Source organism: Mastomys coucha, unplaced genomic scaffold (assembly GCF_008632895.1).
Source record: "Mastomys coucha isolate ucsf_1 unplaced genomic scaffold, UCSF_Mcou_1 pScaffold18, whole genome shotgun sequence".
Classification (NCBI taxonomy): Eukaryota; Metazoa; Chordata; class Mammalia; order Rodentia; family Muridae; genus Mastomys; species Mastomys coucha.
In genome coordinates this window covers 108309015-108322189 of record NW_022196900.1, presented here as the reverse complement: position 1 = coordinate 108322189, position 13175 = coordinate 108309015, and the positions used below count along the sequence as shown (strand labels likewise).

The following is a 13175-nucleotide window of genomic DNA, read 5'->3' as shown; positions in this document are numbered from 1 at the left end:
CCCGTCTCCCCCTCTTCCCCTCTCCCCCTCTCTCCCTCGTCCCCTCTCCCCCTCTCCTGCCGTCTCCCTTTTCTCTCATGCATGTGTGCACATACATGTTTTGCTCTCCGTTGTTTACTGTTGCTTGCTTTTCTCTACTCACACATTTTGGATACTGAGGACTTAGGTTTCTATGCTTCCATTTATAGTAGCATTAAGTGATATGAACAGCCTCTTAAAATACCTAACATGCAAATAGTTTCCAAAATAAAGTCTTAATGCAGTCTCATGGTGTTAACTCAGTGTACCCCATATTTGCTCAATAGACAGAGACTGGATCTGATGCGAGAGATGTATGACAGAGCAGGAGAGGTGACCTCCAGTGCCCAAGATGACAGTGAGACGACCATGACCGGCAGCGATCCGTTCTATGATCGGTTCCATTGGTTCAAACTTGTGGGAAGGTATGTCACGGTTTTGTTGTTTTTTTAAAAAATGAATAACAAGCACTTTTAACTTTTTAAATGTCAGTAGAAAGTATACAGGGGAAAAGAATACATTAAAAAAAATAAAGGCGCCAGGTAGTGATGCCTTTAGTCCCAGCACTTGGGAGTCAGAGGCAGGCAGATTTCTAAATTCGAGGCAAACCTGGTCTACAGAGTAAGTTCCAGGACTGCCAGGGCTACACAGAGAAACTCTGCCTCGAAAAATCAAAATAAATAAATAAATACTAAAAAATAAAAGCTCCTTCTCAGGCTGGGGTGTTGCTCACCTCGATGTCCCAGGTTCAGTTCCTAGTAGCATTAGAAGAAAAATACAGACAAACCAAAAAAGCACCTCCTCTCTCACTCTTACTCAGCGCCACTGTGTGCTTAGAGTATTTACTTCAGTTTTACACAGTCTGCATATTTTTTATGTCAGACTTTGTAGCCAGCATATTTGACAGTCATCGTGGACTCTTAACTTTCTCACAACATGTTTCATAGCTGATCAAGGAAGATTGAGAAGAAAAAGAAAATGTTTCTAAATCCTGTACATTTTAAGTAGACATCACAGTGTGTGTTACCAGACTGTAGTTGTTACCCAGAACCTGATTGGTCCTCCATGATTTTTTTAGAAGAACTTGTCTTGCGTTAGTCATTGCCCGGGGCAGGTTAACTGCACCCCCGGGGTAGGCCTCTTCGGGGTAGGCCTCTTCGGGTCTCTGCATCCATCACGTTCAGCGTTCCATGAAAACAAAGGTGCCTCTGCAAAGTTCCGTGGAAATCTATTCTCAAGAGGCTTAACATGTAAAAGCAAGGAATTGTGAATGCTTAAGAGGGTTTTATTTTATTTTATGTGGATGGGTGTTCTGCCTGCATGTATGTCTATGTGCCATATGCATGCCTGATTCCCAGCAAGGCCAGAAGAGGGCACTGAATCCCCTCCAACTGGACTTACAGATGGTTGTGAGCTACTCTGTGGGTGCTGGGAACCAAATCTGGGTCCTTTCGCAAGAGCAACCAGTGCCTTTAACCACTGGCCTACTCTCCCAGCCCTAGGAAATGGGAACTTTGAGCTTACTAGTTTCAGACTGTGGAGTTACTCTTTATTGTAAGTGCCCTGTGATGGTATGGAAGGAGCCCAGTGAAATGGTGTTGCGGAAGTCAGTTTTTTCCACGCCACTCTGATAGTAGACTAGGGTTTGCAGGCATGGGCTGTGAGGCACATCTTACTCAAGCATGTGCCGCTTCAGCATACAGTGCTTTCATCCATTTGGTTTTCTGTTCCGAGGTGACAAGACAACTCAGACACTCAAGGCCTTATTAGCTCTCTCATGAGTGGCTCCCGGAGCACAGGTGCTCATTCTCTGTGTGAACTGGAGAACAGAAACATTGTCGTATAATATTTCCCTGAGATGGTCTACTCATGGCTGCTCTTGGCTTTCCTTGTTCTGAGGGCCCTTCCTTGTAGATCTTTTCAGCCTGCCCGTTTCCTTTTGCCTGAGCCGTGCAGTTTATGTTCATTTTACCCTTTTGCTTTTCTATTTGCTTTTACCGTGATGATTCTGTCAGTGCATTCTGTCCTGTTGGCACCTGAGCATCCTGTTTAACCAACTATTCCTCTCTCCCTGCCTGTGTTAATCGGCGTCTTACCTGGTGTCTAGCTCCCCTATTTTCCACGGCTGTGTGAATGAGCGCCTTGCCGACCGCACACCCTCCCCCACTTTTTCCACGGCCGATTCCGACATCACTGAACTGGCTGACGAGCAGCAGGATGCCATGGAGGACTTTGATGATGAGGCATTCGTGGATGACACCGGCTCTGACGCAGGGACGGAAGAGGGATCAGAGCTCTTCAGTGATGGGCATGACCCATTTTACGACCGATCCCCTTGGTTCATTTTAGTAGGAAGGTTGGTGAGGTCATTGTGAGAAAGGCCAAAAGGGACCAGCTCTTGTTCTAAATGCCTCTGTGCAATTTTGGCTAGTAAGAAAGCCCAGGCCCTATCCACAAGGCAGTCTACTTAGTACTCTATACAGCAGCTTACGCAGACCACCTGGAGGGTGGCTTGACCCAAATTGCCCAGTAATTTAGCCAAGACTCAGAGGTAGTTGTTCCAGCTAACATTACTGTGGTCCAGACGCTTCATCTCTAAAGAATGTGGTTATTGAAGCATAAGGGATAGCACTAGCGGGGGCACAGCAAGCCTGAGGCCAGACTGAAGAGTTTGTGGCTCTTCAGAGGCTAGAGGAATACAGTGGACTTGCTCATACAAAAGAATAAGCGTGCCTGGCCCTTGTTTGGCAACGATGGCTGTCATGCCGTGTTCCGAGCCTATCTTGGGCTTCTGCCAGAAATAATGCATTGCTTCATGTGAATCTCAAGAAGTTACCCCTTCATCAGTATTTGTTGGCAATACACAAACTGCTCTATGTTGAGGTCATTGTCTCTGCTGTTGCTGTGCACATCCCTCTGTCAGAGATGGGAGGTTCCTGATATCATCCACATCCTCTCTTCAGATAAAAGTCATTTTAAATTTGATAATAGAATGGGCATTGCCGTAAGCTGGGTGTGGTGGTGCACACCCACAGTCTCAGCACTTGGGTCGGAGGCAGGAGTATTAGGAGTTCAGGGTTATACTTGCCTTCAAGTTACACTTGGTTTGCAGCTAGCTTGGGATACATGATGCCCTGTCTTAGAAAAAAACAAAACAAAAAAGATTAACGATGCATAAGAACCACATAATGCTGAAGCCTTTTACAAATAAGGGATCTGTCACTGTTGGATGGTCAGCACCAGTTACATAAGAGTGCAGTGAGTGAGTCTCCTGACACAACAGAGACACAGGACTAAACCCTAGTTGACATATGGTTTCGGACACCTAGGGGGAAATCACTGCAGAAGATAATGAAAGAGCGGAAAGAAAAGCTTTCAGATAGAAGTGAGTACTTAAGTTAATATGGCAGTCTGGAGTTTTACAATGCAGATCCTCCATGAACAAATGTGCTGAGATTACATAAGCACAATTATTGTTTGCTTGTGGTGTTTTGCCAGTGTTAGGATTTAGAGAAGTTATTTATTTATATTAAAATTAAGAAAAGTATGTACAAATGATGCTTCATTTTCTGGATTTCTGTGTCCCTCAGTATATTTACATTCTATTCTAAGGTTGGCAGTTAGAAACAGGTTTTGATCATCAGCTTAGTCACTTTGCTCTTACGTCTATCTGCCGTGTTCTACAGCATCACACTGTAAGGAATAGACAACATCATCTTATGTGGTCTGGTCAAGAGAATCCTGACACAATGGGTCCTGACATCTCTGTCGCTAACTCTGGACAACCAACTTAAATGAGTTAGGGGAAAAGGGCCTTAAAAAATCCCTTTCCCTTCATCATTTATATTCTCTTATCCATACAAGCAAAATGAATGTAGTCATTAGTAGGATCAGGCATACTGGCACAGGGCGGAGGCAGGCAGATCCCTATCCAACAGCCTGTCTACATAGGGAGTTCCAGGAGTGCCAGAGATACATAGTGAGAGAATAAAAAGATTTCGGCTTAGGAGCATTTGCATCTTGAGTCAACTTTATGAAGGTGTTAAGACAGAAGCCCCAGTGGGCACACTCACTGGGTTGAGGAAGGTGTGTACTTGTACAGAGCTATGGCCTCAAGAGTTGATGTTTCTATTTGTTTGGATTTCTGGGTTCTCGGTTCTAGAACTAACACTTCAAGGAGACCCTATACAGACAGGAGCTTGAGGTTTTGGTTATGTGGCGGGGGAGAAGTCAGCCCGTTCCTATTAGACCCGGTGTCATTGTTCCCTGTGGGCACAGAACTATAATTCAGTTGTAAAATTTTGCATGTTTCCTTTGAATTCCATTTATAGGTTTGCTTCTTGGCCATGGCTGCCTCTGGTGAATCTTTGTATCAAGAGTAAAAAAGAGCTTGTCCCTTTAGCTATTCTCTTATGGCATGTTGGGATATTATGGACCATCATCATAACTTGGGATGAAATGTAAAATGTGTGTTAGTCTTCTGGGCCAGAGGGGGCACAAGATAGTCTGTGACCTTTCTCCAATACTAAACTGACCTCGTTCCCTCAGGTACCGCTGTAATTACACTGACTTTCTTTACGTTGACAAATTAGTTTTCCTTACTGATGTAACTTCACATCATTTTCTGCTAATGTGTCTTTTACATCTTCCCTCTCTCATCCCCGTTCTCCTTCAGTCTGCTAGGTCAAAGTGTAAGGATGTTCCATACAGAGTTAGTCATGACACTCCAGTGTGAAAGCTTCACACGAGACCCTATATACAGCGTTGGGCTAAAGGCTGTATTCTGATAACATGACAGAGATCTGTCTAGTGAGTGCATCCGTGTATCACAGGCCACTGCCTCTGCCTTGCCATAGACTTTCCTAAAACTGGAAATGTCCTGTCCTGTAATACCTTCAGTACTACTGTGTATGGAAAGCCTTTGCTATGGGCAGCAGGGATTCTCACCTTTTAGTGTGCGATCCAGCATTATTTGTATGATCACATGCCTGTGGATATATGTTTTTAGAAACTAGTAATTCTTGGGCTGATGGCACTGCTCAGCAGTGCAGTACCTGCCCTACATGGCAAGGTCCTACAGAGCACAGGCATAGCAGTGGTTTCATTTTTTTCTAATAATTATACTTAACATAGTAAAATTAAGTAATGGCAGAAGTGCTAGGTGCTCTGTGTAGTTAATTTCCATCATATCTTTACTCTTGAAAAATCAACCTAGGGTAAAGTTAGTTGGCTTGCTTGTCTGTTCTTGTAGGACCTATCTTTCTGAAAAGCCTTCCATTTCTGTATAAAGATAAAGTAACAGGCATATTCCTAGTTTCTAATATGCATAGATATTCACTTACCAGATATCCACTGAGTGTATTTACTGTAAGCCATGCCCTTCTGCAGATGGGTAAGTGAAACCAGAGATGGTTCACATCTTCACAGTCGTAGTCTGCTGAGTAATGAAGATACCAATCTTACCAATCATTAATAATCACATAAATGCAAATTGTAACCACTGTGAAAAAAGACTTGTGTGTGTCACAGTGTTGGGAGGACCTGTGGTGAAGTAGCATCTCCAGGGAGATCAAAGCATGGGTGGAGCATCACGTAGAGAGGACTACAGGAAGAAACATGCCAGGGCTCTTTAATGGTCCAGTTGCTGAAAGTGGCAGCTCTGACTGGATGCCACTGAGGCAGGAGTATGCTCTGTGTGTGTGTGTTGACGTTGGAAGTGAAATCAGCCATTTGGTTCCATATGCCAAATTCTTAAGTTTTTTAAAACTCAGTCACAGTAGTGGTATTTGACCCTGTTTGTAATCCTCTTTAGATTACATTTTCATTTATAAGTTTCTGTTAAAAAAAAGTTTAACTCCCTGTGTTAGCATTCCATACCTTGCTTTGGAGCAGACTGAAAGGGAATTGGACGCCATGTTACTTTTTCCTGTTCATTTGCAGCTATTTTTGTTCGCTTTTCATTCATACCTCATTTGTGTTCCTAAATGTTATTACTGTGATGCATTTTAACCATTTCTGTAATTGCTTTTGTTGTTTTGAGTTGAAATCCTGGGCATTTCCTCCTTCATCCTTCTCTCCCTGTAGCATACATACATGTTAGGACAGGAGTGCAGCAGACAGCCCTGTGTGTCAGGGTTAGAGATGTTTAACTTCCTGGTGTGCTATTTACTCTTTGTCCTTTGTCTTATGTACAAAGATCAGCATATACCAAGTGAGAAGCCAGGGGGAACAGTAGAAATGAGATTCCACTTTCCTATCATGGGAACGAGAGCTCTTAAGATTTGTGACTTCTAGTTCTAACTGCTTCAAAACGAATGAATGAGACAGGTGAGAGCTCAGCCATGAAGGCGTTTACTAACAAGCCCAACCACCCGACTTCGGTGCATGTGACTCACGTCCACACTCTGTGGGTATGTCATCCCCTCACCTGCAGAACACACACACACACACACACACACACAGGCAGACACATGCACACACACATGTACATACAATCGAGTAAGAACACATTAAATAATTAAAAAAAACTACAATATAGTGAACCTTTTAAAAGCACAAACATGATAGGACTTGTCTAGTTTGTTAGAAATATATCAGGTGTCAGCCAGGTCTGGTACCTCAGGCCTGTAATCTTGGTCACTAGGAAAGCTGAGACAGAAGGATTGAGAATTTTTAAGCCTGCCTAAGCTACAGAGTGAGCTCAAAGCTGGCCTGAGTAATTTAGTGAGACCCTGTCTCAATAGAAGGGCTGGAGCTGAGTGTTGAGGGCTTGCATAGCTAAGTAAGAGCTCTGAGTCTCTCCCGAAGGGCCCCAGAGAAGGAAATAGAAGGAGGCAGAAGGGAGAGACCTGTAAATTCCTTTTTGTTTATGATTTTGGTTTGAGGATCAAAGGCCAACTCCACAGGGCCAGCTGAGTCATCTTAGGATGACTCTAGCAAGCTCACTTCACAGAAACATCTGGCTACATAGCCTTCCTACCTACATGGCTGGTCCTCACACCATTTAGTAGTCCTTTAAGTAAAAAAGATTCAAAGTACTGGGATGTAAAATCCATCTTAGAGCTAGTAACTGTACTTTACTTCTATTCCCTGCCCTTACCTCTTGGTTTCTGCTTTGTGTATGGAAAGAACACAAGTGCATCCTCACTTCTGAAGGTTAAGCTCTTCAGTGGGCTCCTCTCTCCTTGGCAGCATTCACAGTACTTGAACGTTTACTCCCAATTGCTACTCTTCTTCCCATGGTGCAGTTTTTTTATAGAGTAATTTGGTGTACGTTGGTCTTTGTCAGCTCTTTGCCATGCTTTTGTACTAGCTTATGTTTTAATTATGTACTGAAAACACACCGGAAGCAGTTCAAGAGATCAGAATTCAGAGGTTAGTACCTTCAAAGGCCCAGAAGCCAGCTGAGTTTGGGGAGGCAGAGAGCCCTCAGCCTCTCTGTCCTCAGATGTCCTGATGTTTGTCTCTGGTTCTGTCCACAGGGCATTCGTGTACTTGAGCAACCTGCTGTATCCGGTGCCCCTGATTCACAGGGTGGCCATTGTCAGTGAGAAGGGGGAAGTCCGGGGATTCCTTCGTGTGGCTGTGCAGGCCATTGCAGGTGAGTTAGAAAAAGATGACCCTTTCTAAATGAGAGCTGTGGATTCTTTCCTATAGAAAAAGTAGGCTAGGGGCCGGAGTGATGGCTCCTATAGAAAAGATGACTAAGAGCACTGGCTGCTCTTCCAGAAGACCCAGGTTCAATTCCCAGCATCCACATGGCAACTCACAACTGTCTGTAACTCCAATTCCAGGAGATCCAACACCCTCACACAGACACATATGCAGGCAAAACACCAATGCACATAAAAGAAAAGAAAAGAAAAAGAAAGAAATCACAGAACATGCAGGTTAGCTTCTTGATGCAGGTGACACTTCAGTTGCATACATAAGGGTAGTGTGTTTGTTCAACTTTAGGAAAGCCTCCATTAGCTTCCTGTCTGCTAGCTTTAGCCCACCCTATCCCAGCTCTCATGTGTCATGACTTCACTTTAGTGGGGGATATTGCTCTTTTGGGAATACTGGTGGGTGACACAAGTAACTCTTGGATTGACTTTGAAAATGTGATGAGCAGTTTAGACTGGTGTAGTGGATTGTGTTCTTCGAAGCCAAGCTGAGCTCCATAGTAAGTTCCCTCCTCCCATGTGTACTTCCATTTAGTCCCTGCTGGCTTTCTTTCTATCTAGCCGATGAAGAAGCTCCTGATTATGGCTCTGGAATTCGACAGTCGGGAACAGCTAAAATATCTTTTGATAATGAATACTTTAATCAGGTAAGAAGTATTTGGGAAAGAAGGAATGAAAAGGAAGGAAATGGACTTATAAGGAAAGTGTCCAGTGCTGGCACTCAGTTCTCTGGTCTGAAACTCTAGCAATTCTAAGGTGTTAGTTACACCACAATTACTCAGTGAAATACGGGACGTGTCTAAGAGCTACAAAGATGAAAGTGCACTAGCACATTGCCTTTTCTCAGACAGCTTAGTCCATTTAATTATTATTTTGCAAAAATAGTTTATTGTACAAACAAAAATCAGTTAGGAACTAGGAGAGTGTGTCTCTTACCTAGCCTTGCCTTACTTTCAGAGTGATTTCTCTTCAGCTGCAATGACTCGTTCTGGTCTGTCCTTGGAGGAGCTGAGGATTGTGGAAGGTCAGGGCCAGAGTTCTGAAGTCATCAGTCCTCCAGAAGAAGTCAGTCGAATGAATGACTTGGGTGCGTAGCCAGATGGCGGTCTCCGTGGGAAAGCACTGAGCACACAGATATGCATCATAATGGCTTTGGTGAACTAGAAACAGAAAGAACGCCCCACGCCCTCCCTCCTCTTTATATTACTTGAACCATATGTGTCGTTTAACTCTTTAGATTTGAAGTCAGGCACTTTGCTGGATGGGAAGATGGTGATGGAAGGGTTTTCTGAAGAGATTGGTAACCACCTGAAACTGGGCAGTGCCTTCACCTTCCGGGTCACGGTGCTGCAGGCCAACGGAATCCTCCCAGAGTATGCAGACATCTTCTGTCAGTTCAAGTAAGCCGCCTGTGTTAGTGACCTCTCTGTTGCTGTGATGGAGCACTCTGACAAAAGCAGCCTAAAGAAGAAAGGGTTAATTTAGGCTGTGGGTTCAGAGCGGCAGAGTCCATCATGCAGAGAAGGAGGCTGGCTGATCTCATTTTCACCCACAAGCAGAGATAAAGAACAGGAAGTGGAGTGGGGCTATAAACCCTCAAAATCTGTCCACTGGGACGAACCTCTCCAGCACGGCTCTCCTCCTCCATAACCTCCAGCTGGGGACCAAGTGTCTGTGTATGGAGACATTGCTCACTCAGAAAACCACACTGCCCTTTCGCTGTGCCCAGCTAGCTAGCTGTTAACTGCAGAGATGTCCTTCTTCCTGTAGAGTGCTTTACACATGCGAAAGATTAAAGCTCTTGTTAGATAAAACATGTCAAGTTTTATCCCTGAAAGAACACTTTCGTCACTCAAGATGAGAATAATAGTCAAACCCTATATGGGGATGAGTCAGGGTCTGATGAGTCATCACATCCTGCTAGAACACTCCATGCTGTCCCCATGCTGTCCCCTTATTCCAGAAACACAGTGTCTGGTCCAGAGAAGTCTGCTAGTTTTCATGCTGAAATGTCTTCTTTTTTTGTTGTTGTTTTGTTTTGTTTTTCGAGACAGAGTTTCTCTGTGTAGCCCTGGCTGTCCTGGAACTCACTCTGTAGACCAGGCTGGCCTCGAACTCAGAAATGCACCTGCGTCTGCCTCCCAAGTGCTGGGACTAAAGGCTTGTGCCACCACCACCCGGCTGAAATGTCTTCTTAAAACAAATTGTCTACCCATCAGTTTTATATATTTAGCACTTTGAAAAAAGGAAATTTACATAATATAAAGAAAAGCAATCACTGTATCGCTTCATACAATGGAGGTGATGCAGGTAGGGATGTTCTGAAACAATAAAGAGAAGGTTATCAATGCCACTGAGATAGGGGTTCAAGCTCAGAAGTGCTCACAGGTGCCTCTGGCAGGCGCAGTATATAAGGCCAGGAGAAGGAAAAAAAATAGAGTTGGGGTTGTGGAACAAGAAGGGAAGGAAAGGACAGGCATAGTGCGCAGAAATAACAGAGATAATGCCTAGGGGACTGGAGAGAAGGCAGGATAATTAAGAACACTAACTGCTCTTCCAAAAGACCTAGGTCCAATTACCAGACACTTCCATAGGCACACACAGCTATTTGTAACACAGTTCCAGAGACCCTGAGGTCCTCTTCTGGCCTATGTGGGCACAAATGCATATGCATGAGTTACACCCATCTTAGTTAGGGTTCTACTACTGTGAACAGATGCCATTACCAAGACAACTCTTATAAGGACAACATTTAATTGGGGCTGGCTTACAGATTCAGAGATTCAGACCATTATCATCAAAGCAGGAACATGGAAGCATCTAGTCAGGCATGTTACAGGAGTTGAGAGTTCTATTTCTTCATGAAGATATAGAAGCCTTATGAAGGCTGCTAGCAGAATACTGACTTCCAGGCAGCTAGGATGAGGGTCTTAAAGCCCACACCTACAGTGACACACCTACTCCAACAAGGCCACACCTACTCCAACAGCGCCATGACTTCTAATAGTGCCACTCCTTGCGCTGAGCATATACAAACCATCACAATACCAATGTTCATGCAGTAAAATAATATACACATAAAATAAGCAATTTTAAATGTGTGTATTTTTTTAAAAGTTCAAAAAAAGATATTATGTAAGCCTGGAATGCAGAGTGTCATCTGTACAGATCACTAGAGATTTGGAGCACTCAGAGGCACTGTCATCCTCAGACCTGGTGAACTGATGGGAAAATCAAGAGCAAACTACTGAGAGTTTCCTGTTATTCAAAATCTTTTTCCCCCTTTAGAGCCTGGAGTCTGGCTTAGTGGTTAAGAGCACTTGCTGCTCTTGGAGAAGACCCTGTGAGGCTCCATCTCACAGGCACAGAGTGCTTCATAACCAGTCTGAACCCCACCTCTTCTGACCACCATAGGCACCAGGCATATATGTGGTACATATGGTACATATGTGGTAACTACATGTGGTACATATGCATGCGTGCAAGCGAAATACACACTTAAATCTAAACAGTTTTTTTTTAAAATATATTCTTCTTTTTGCCATTTGGGCCTTTAGACATTTGGCCTCATCTGTGTGTCAAGCCCCATGGGTGAACACTTGCCATCTGCTAGAGAAACAGGTACACAGTGCATCTCTGTCACTTTTGAAAAGTAGGTCTTTGCTGCCATCGGAACACAAAACCATGAGGTTTATGTGAGGAGACTTCCTGGAAGAGATGGCTTTGAGCATCTCTCATCTAGATAGTAGACTCCTGGGCCGGTCCACCATGGGCAGTTTTACTGTTCTTGCAGAGGCTCAAATTTCCAGGTTTTCTATATATAGTAGGATTTCGTTTTCAGCAAAACAAAGGAACAAAACCTTCTATGAAAGAACAAGACTTTATACTTGTTAATTTTTTTTCAGGGGATATGGATAGGTTTGCTTGATTTGGGGGTCTTAGTGAAGTTGGTGTGTTCATTTATTTTTTAGGTTTCTTGTTTTTGGGGGTTGGATGGTAGATTTTTTTTTTTATTTGTTTTTTTGGATTTGGGAGTAGGTTGTTCATTTGGGTTTTAGGTTGGGGAGTAGTTGGCTTGTTTTAAGAAAAGGATTCTCTGTGTATCCCTGGCTGCCCGGAACCTCGGCGGCCTTGAGTTCCACAGTTCTCCCCCCTCTCCGCCTGAGTGCTCATCTTGCAGTCATGCCCCACCACATCCTGCTACAAGTGTTGACTTCTTTACTCTCTGTAAGGCATGTTTGTATATATGTCCACTTACACAAATAATCAGGGTGATTTAATTTTTTCAGCCAGTTTTGAATCTGAAAAACTATATGTATGGTGTGGAAAATGCTGACACAGAGAGGGATAATCATTTGGCTCAGTAAAAACAAACAAAAATTGTGCTTCTACCTGTGGAACCCAAAGTGAGCTCTTAAAACAGATTCTGCAAGACATAGTAGCACACGCTGTATACTCTAGCATTTGGAGGCAGAAGCAGACATCTCTGTGAGTTTGGGGCCAGCTTGGACTTCACAGTGAGACTCTCGAAACAAAGCTAGATTCTGATGAATTTTGATACAGTATTCATCTGTCTATGTTTTTATTAAGCTTTTTGCATCGACATGATGAAGCATTCTCCACTGAACCCCTCAAGAACAATGGAAGAGGAAGTCCCCTGGGCTTTTACCATGTACAGAATGTGAGTAACCTGAATATTTTGCCACATATCTCTCAGGTTGTTGTACGCTCATTTTGTTGGCTAAGGGAAGATGGTCATGTGAAGTGTGAGCTGTCCTTTTGTGCTTGGATAAGGGAGCCTTGCAGAGAGAATAAACAGTAGAGATGGTGGCCAGGGTAGTAAAGTAGTCTCCAGAGGAGGAGCAGTCGCGCTCTTTTTTTTTTTTGGGGGGGGGGCAGGGGTGGGGAGAGTTGGTTTTTCAAGACAGGGTTTCTCTGTATAGCCCTGGCTGTCCTGGAACTCACTCTGTAGACCAGGCTGGCCTCGAACTCAGAAATCCGCCTGCCTCTGCCTCCCAAGTGCTGGGACATGCGCCACTACTGCTTGGCTCTTGAATAAGAATTTTTAAGAAATGTTTGTATCTGCTGGGCAGTGGTAGCACATGCCTTTAATCCCAGCAAAGCAGGTGTGTCAGACTTGGCATTGCCGCCACAACCAACACATGTTTTTCTTACCTCTTTTATCAATCACCTGGTCTTTAGAGGGAAGGCCTTCCTAGTAGATTCCTGACCATTCCTCAGAGAAAGCAGGTAGAAAGATCGACAGGCAGATCTTGAAACAGCGAGCAACAGCAAGTAAAGGCCAGTCCTGCTGGGCTGTGCAGAGCCTAGAAGGCTGGAGTAAAGGCCAGTCCTGCTGGGCTGTGCAGAGCCTAGAAGGCTGGAGTAAAGGCCAGTCCTGCTGGGCTGTGCAGAGCCTAGAACACTGAAGTAAAGGCCAATTCTGCTGGGCTGTGAAGAGCCTAGAAGGCTGAAGTAAAGGCCAATTCTGCT

At 44.1% G+C, this 13175-nt stretch overlaps 1 protein-coding gene and 1 long non-coding RNA gene across 12 annotated transcripts in view; one reads left to right on the top strand and one right to left on the bottom strand.

Annotated features, from left to right (window-relative positions):
* Positions 1-13175, top strand: part of Kif1b (kinesin family member 1B) — a 137068-nt gene that overhangs the window by 92385 nt on the left and 31508 nt on the right. For 7 of the 10 annotated variants that reach the window (XM_031379482.1, XM_031379485.1, XM_031379484.1 and 4 more), the window contains 7 exons: positions 306-443; positions 2126-2374; positions 7500-7618; positions 8244-8329; positions 8640-8769; positions 8920-9082; positions 12273-12363. In XM_031379482.1, the coding sequence (XP_031235342.1) occupies positions 306-443; positions 2126-2374; positions 7500-7618; positions 8244-8329; positions 8640-8769; positions 8920-9082; positions 12273-12363 (976 nt within the window). The remainder of the gene's footprint in view (positions 1-305; positions 444-2125; positions 2375-7499; positions 7619-8243; positions 8330-8639; positions 8770-8919; positions 9083-12272; positions 12364-13175) is intronic. The other 3 variants (XM_031379488.1, XM_031379489.1, XM_031379490.1) reach the window with 1 other exon arrangement.
* On the bottom strand, positions 3107-8788 carry LOC116097032. 2 transcript variants are annotated; one of them, XR_004121188.1, is made up of 3 exons: positions 8619-8788; positions 5361-5455; positions 3107-3156 (listed from the first exon to the last, which is right to left on the bottom strand). It is a non-coding gene; the product is annotated as an uncharacterized LOC116097032 (long non-coding RNA). The 2 variants fall into 2 exon arrangements; XR_004121189.1 differs by having other exon boundaries at positions 5361-5452.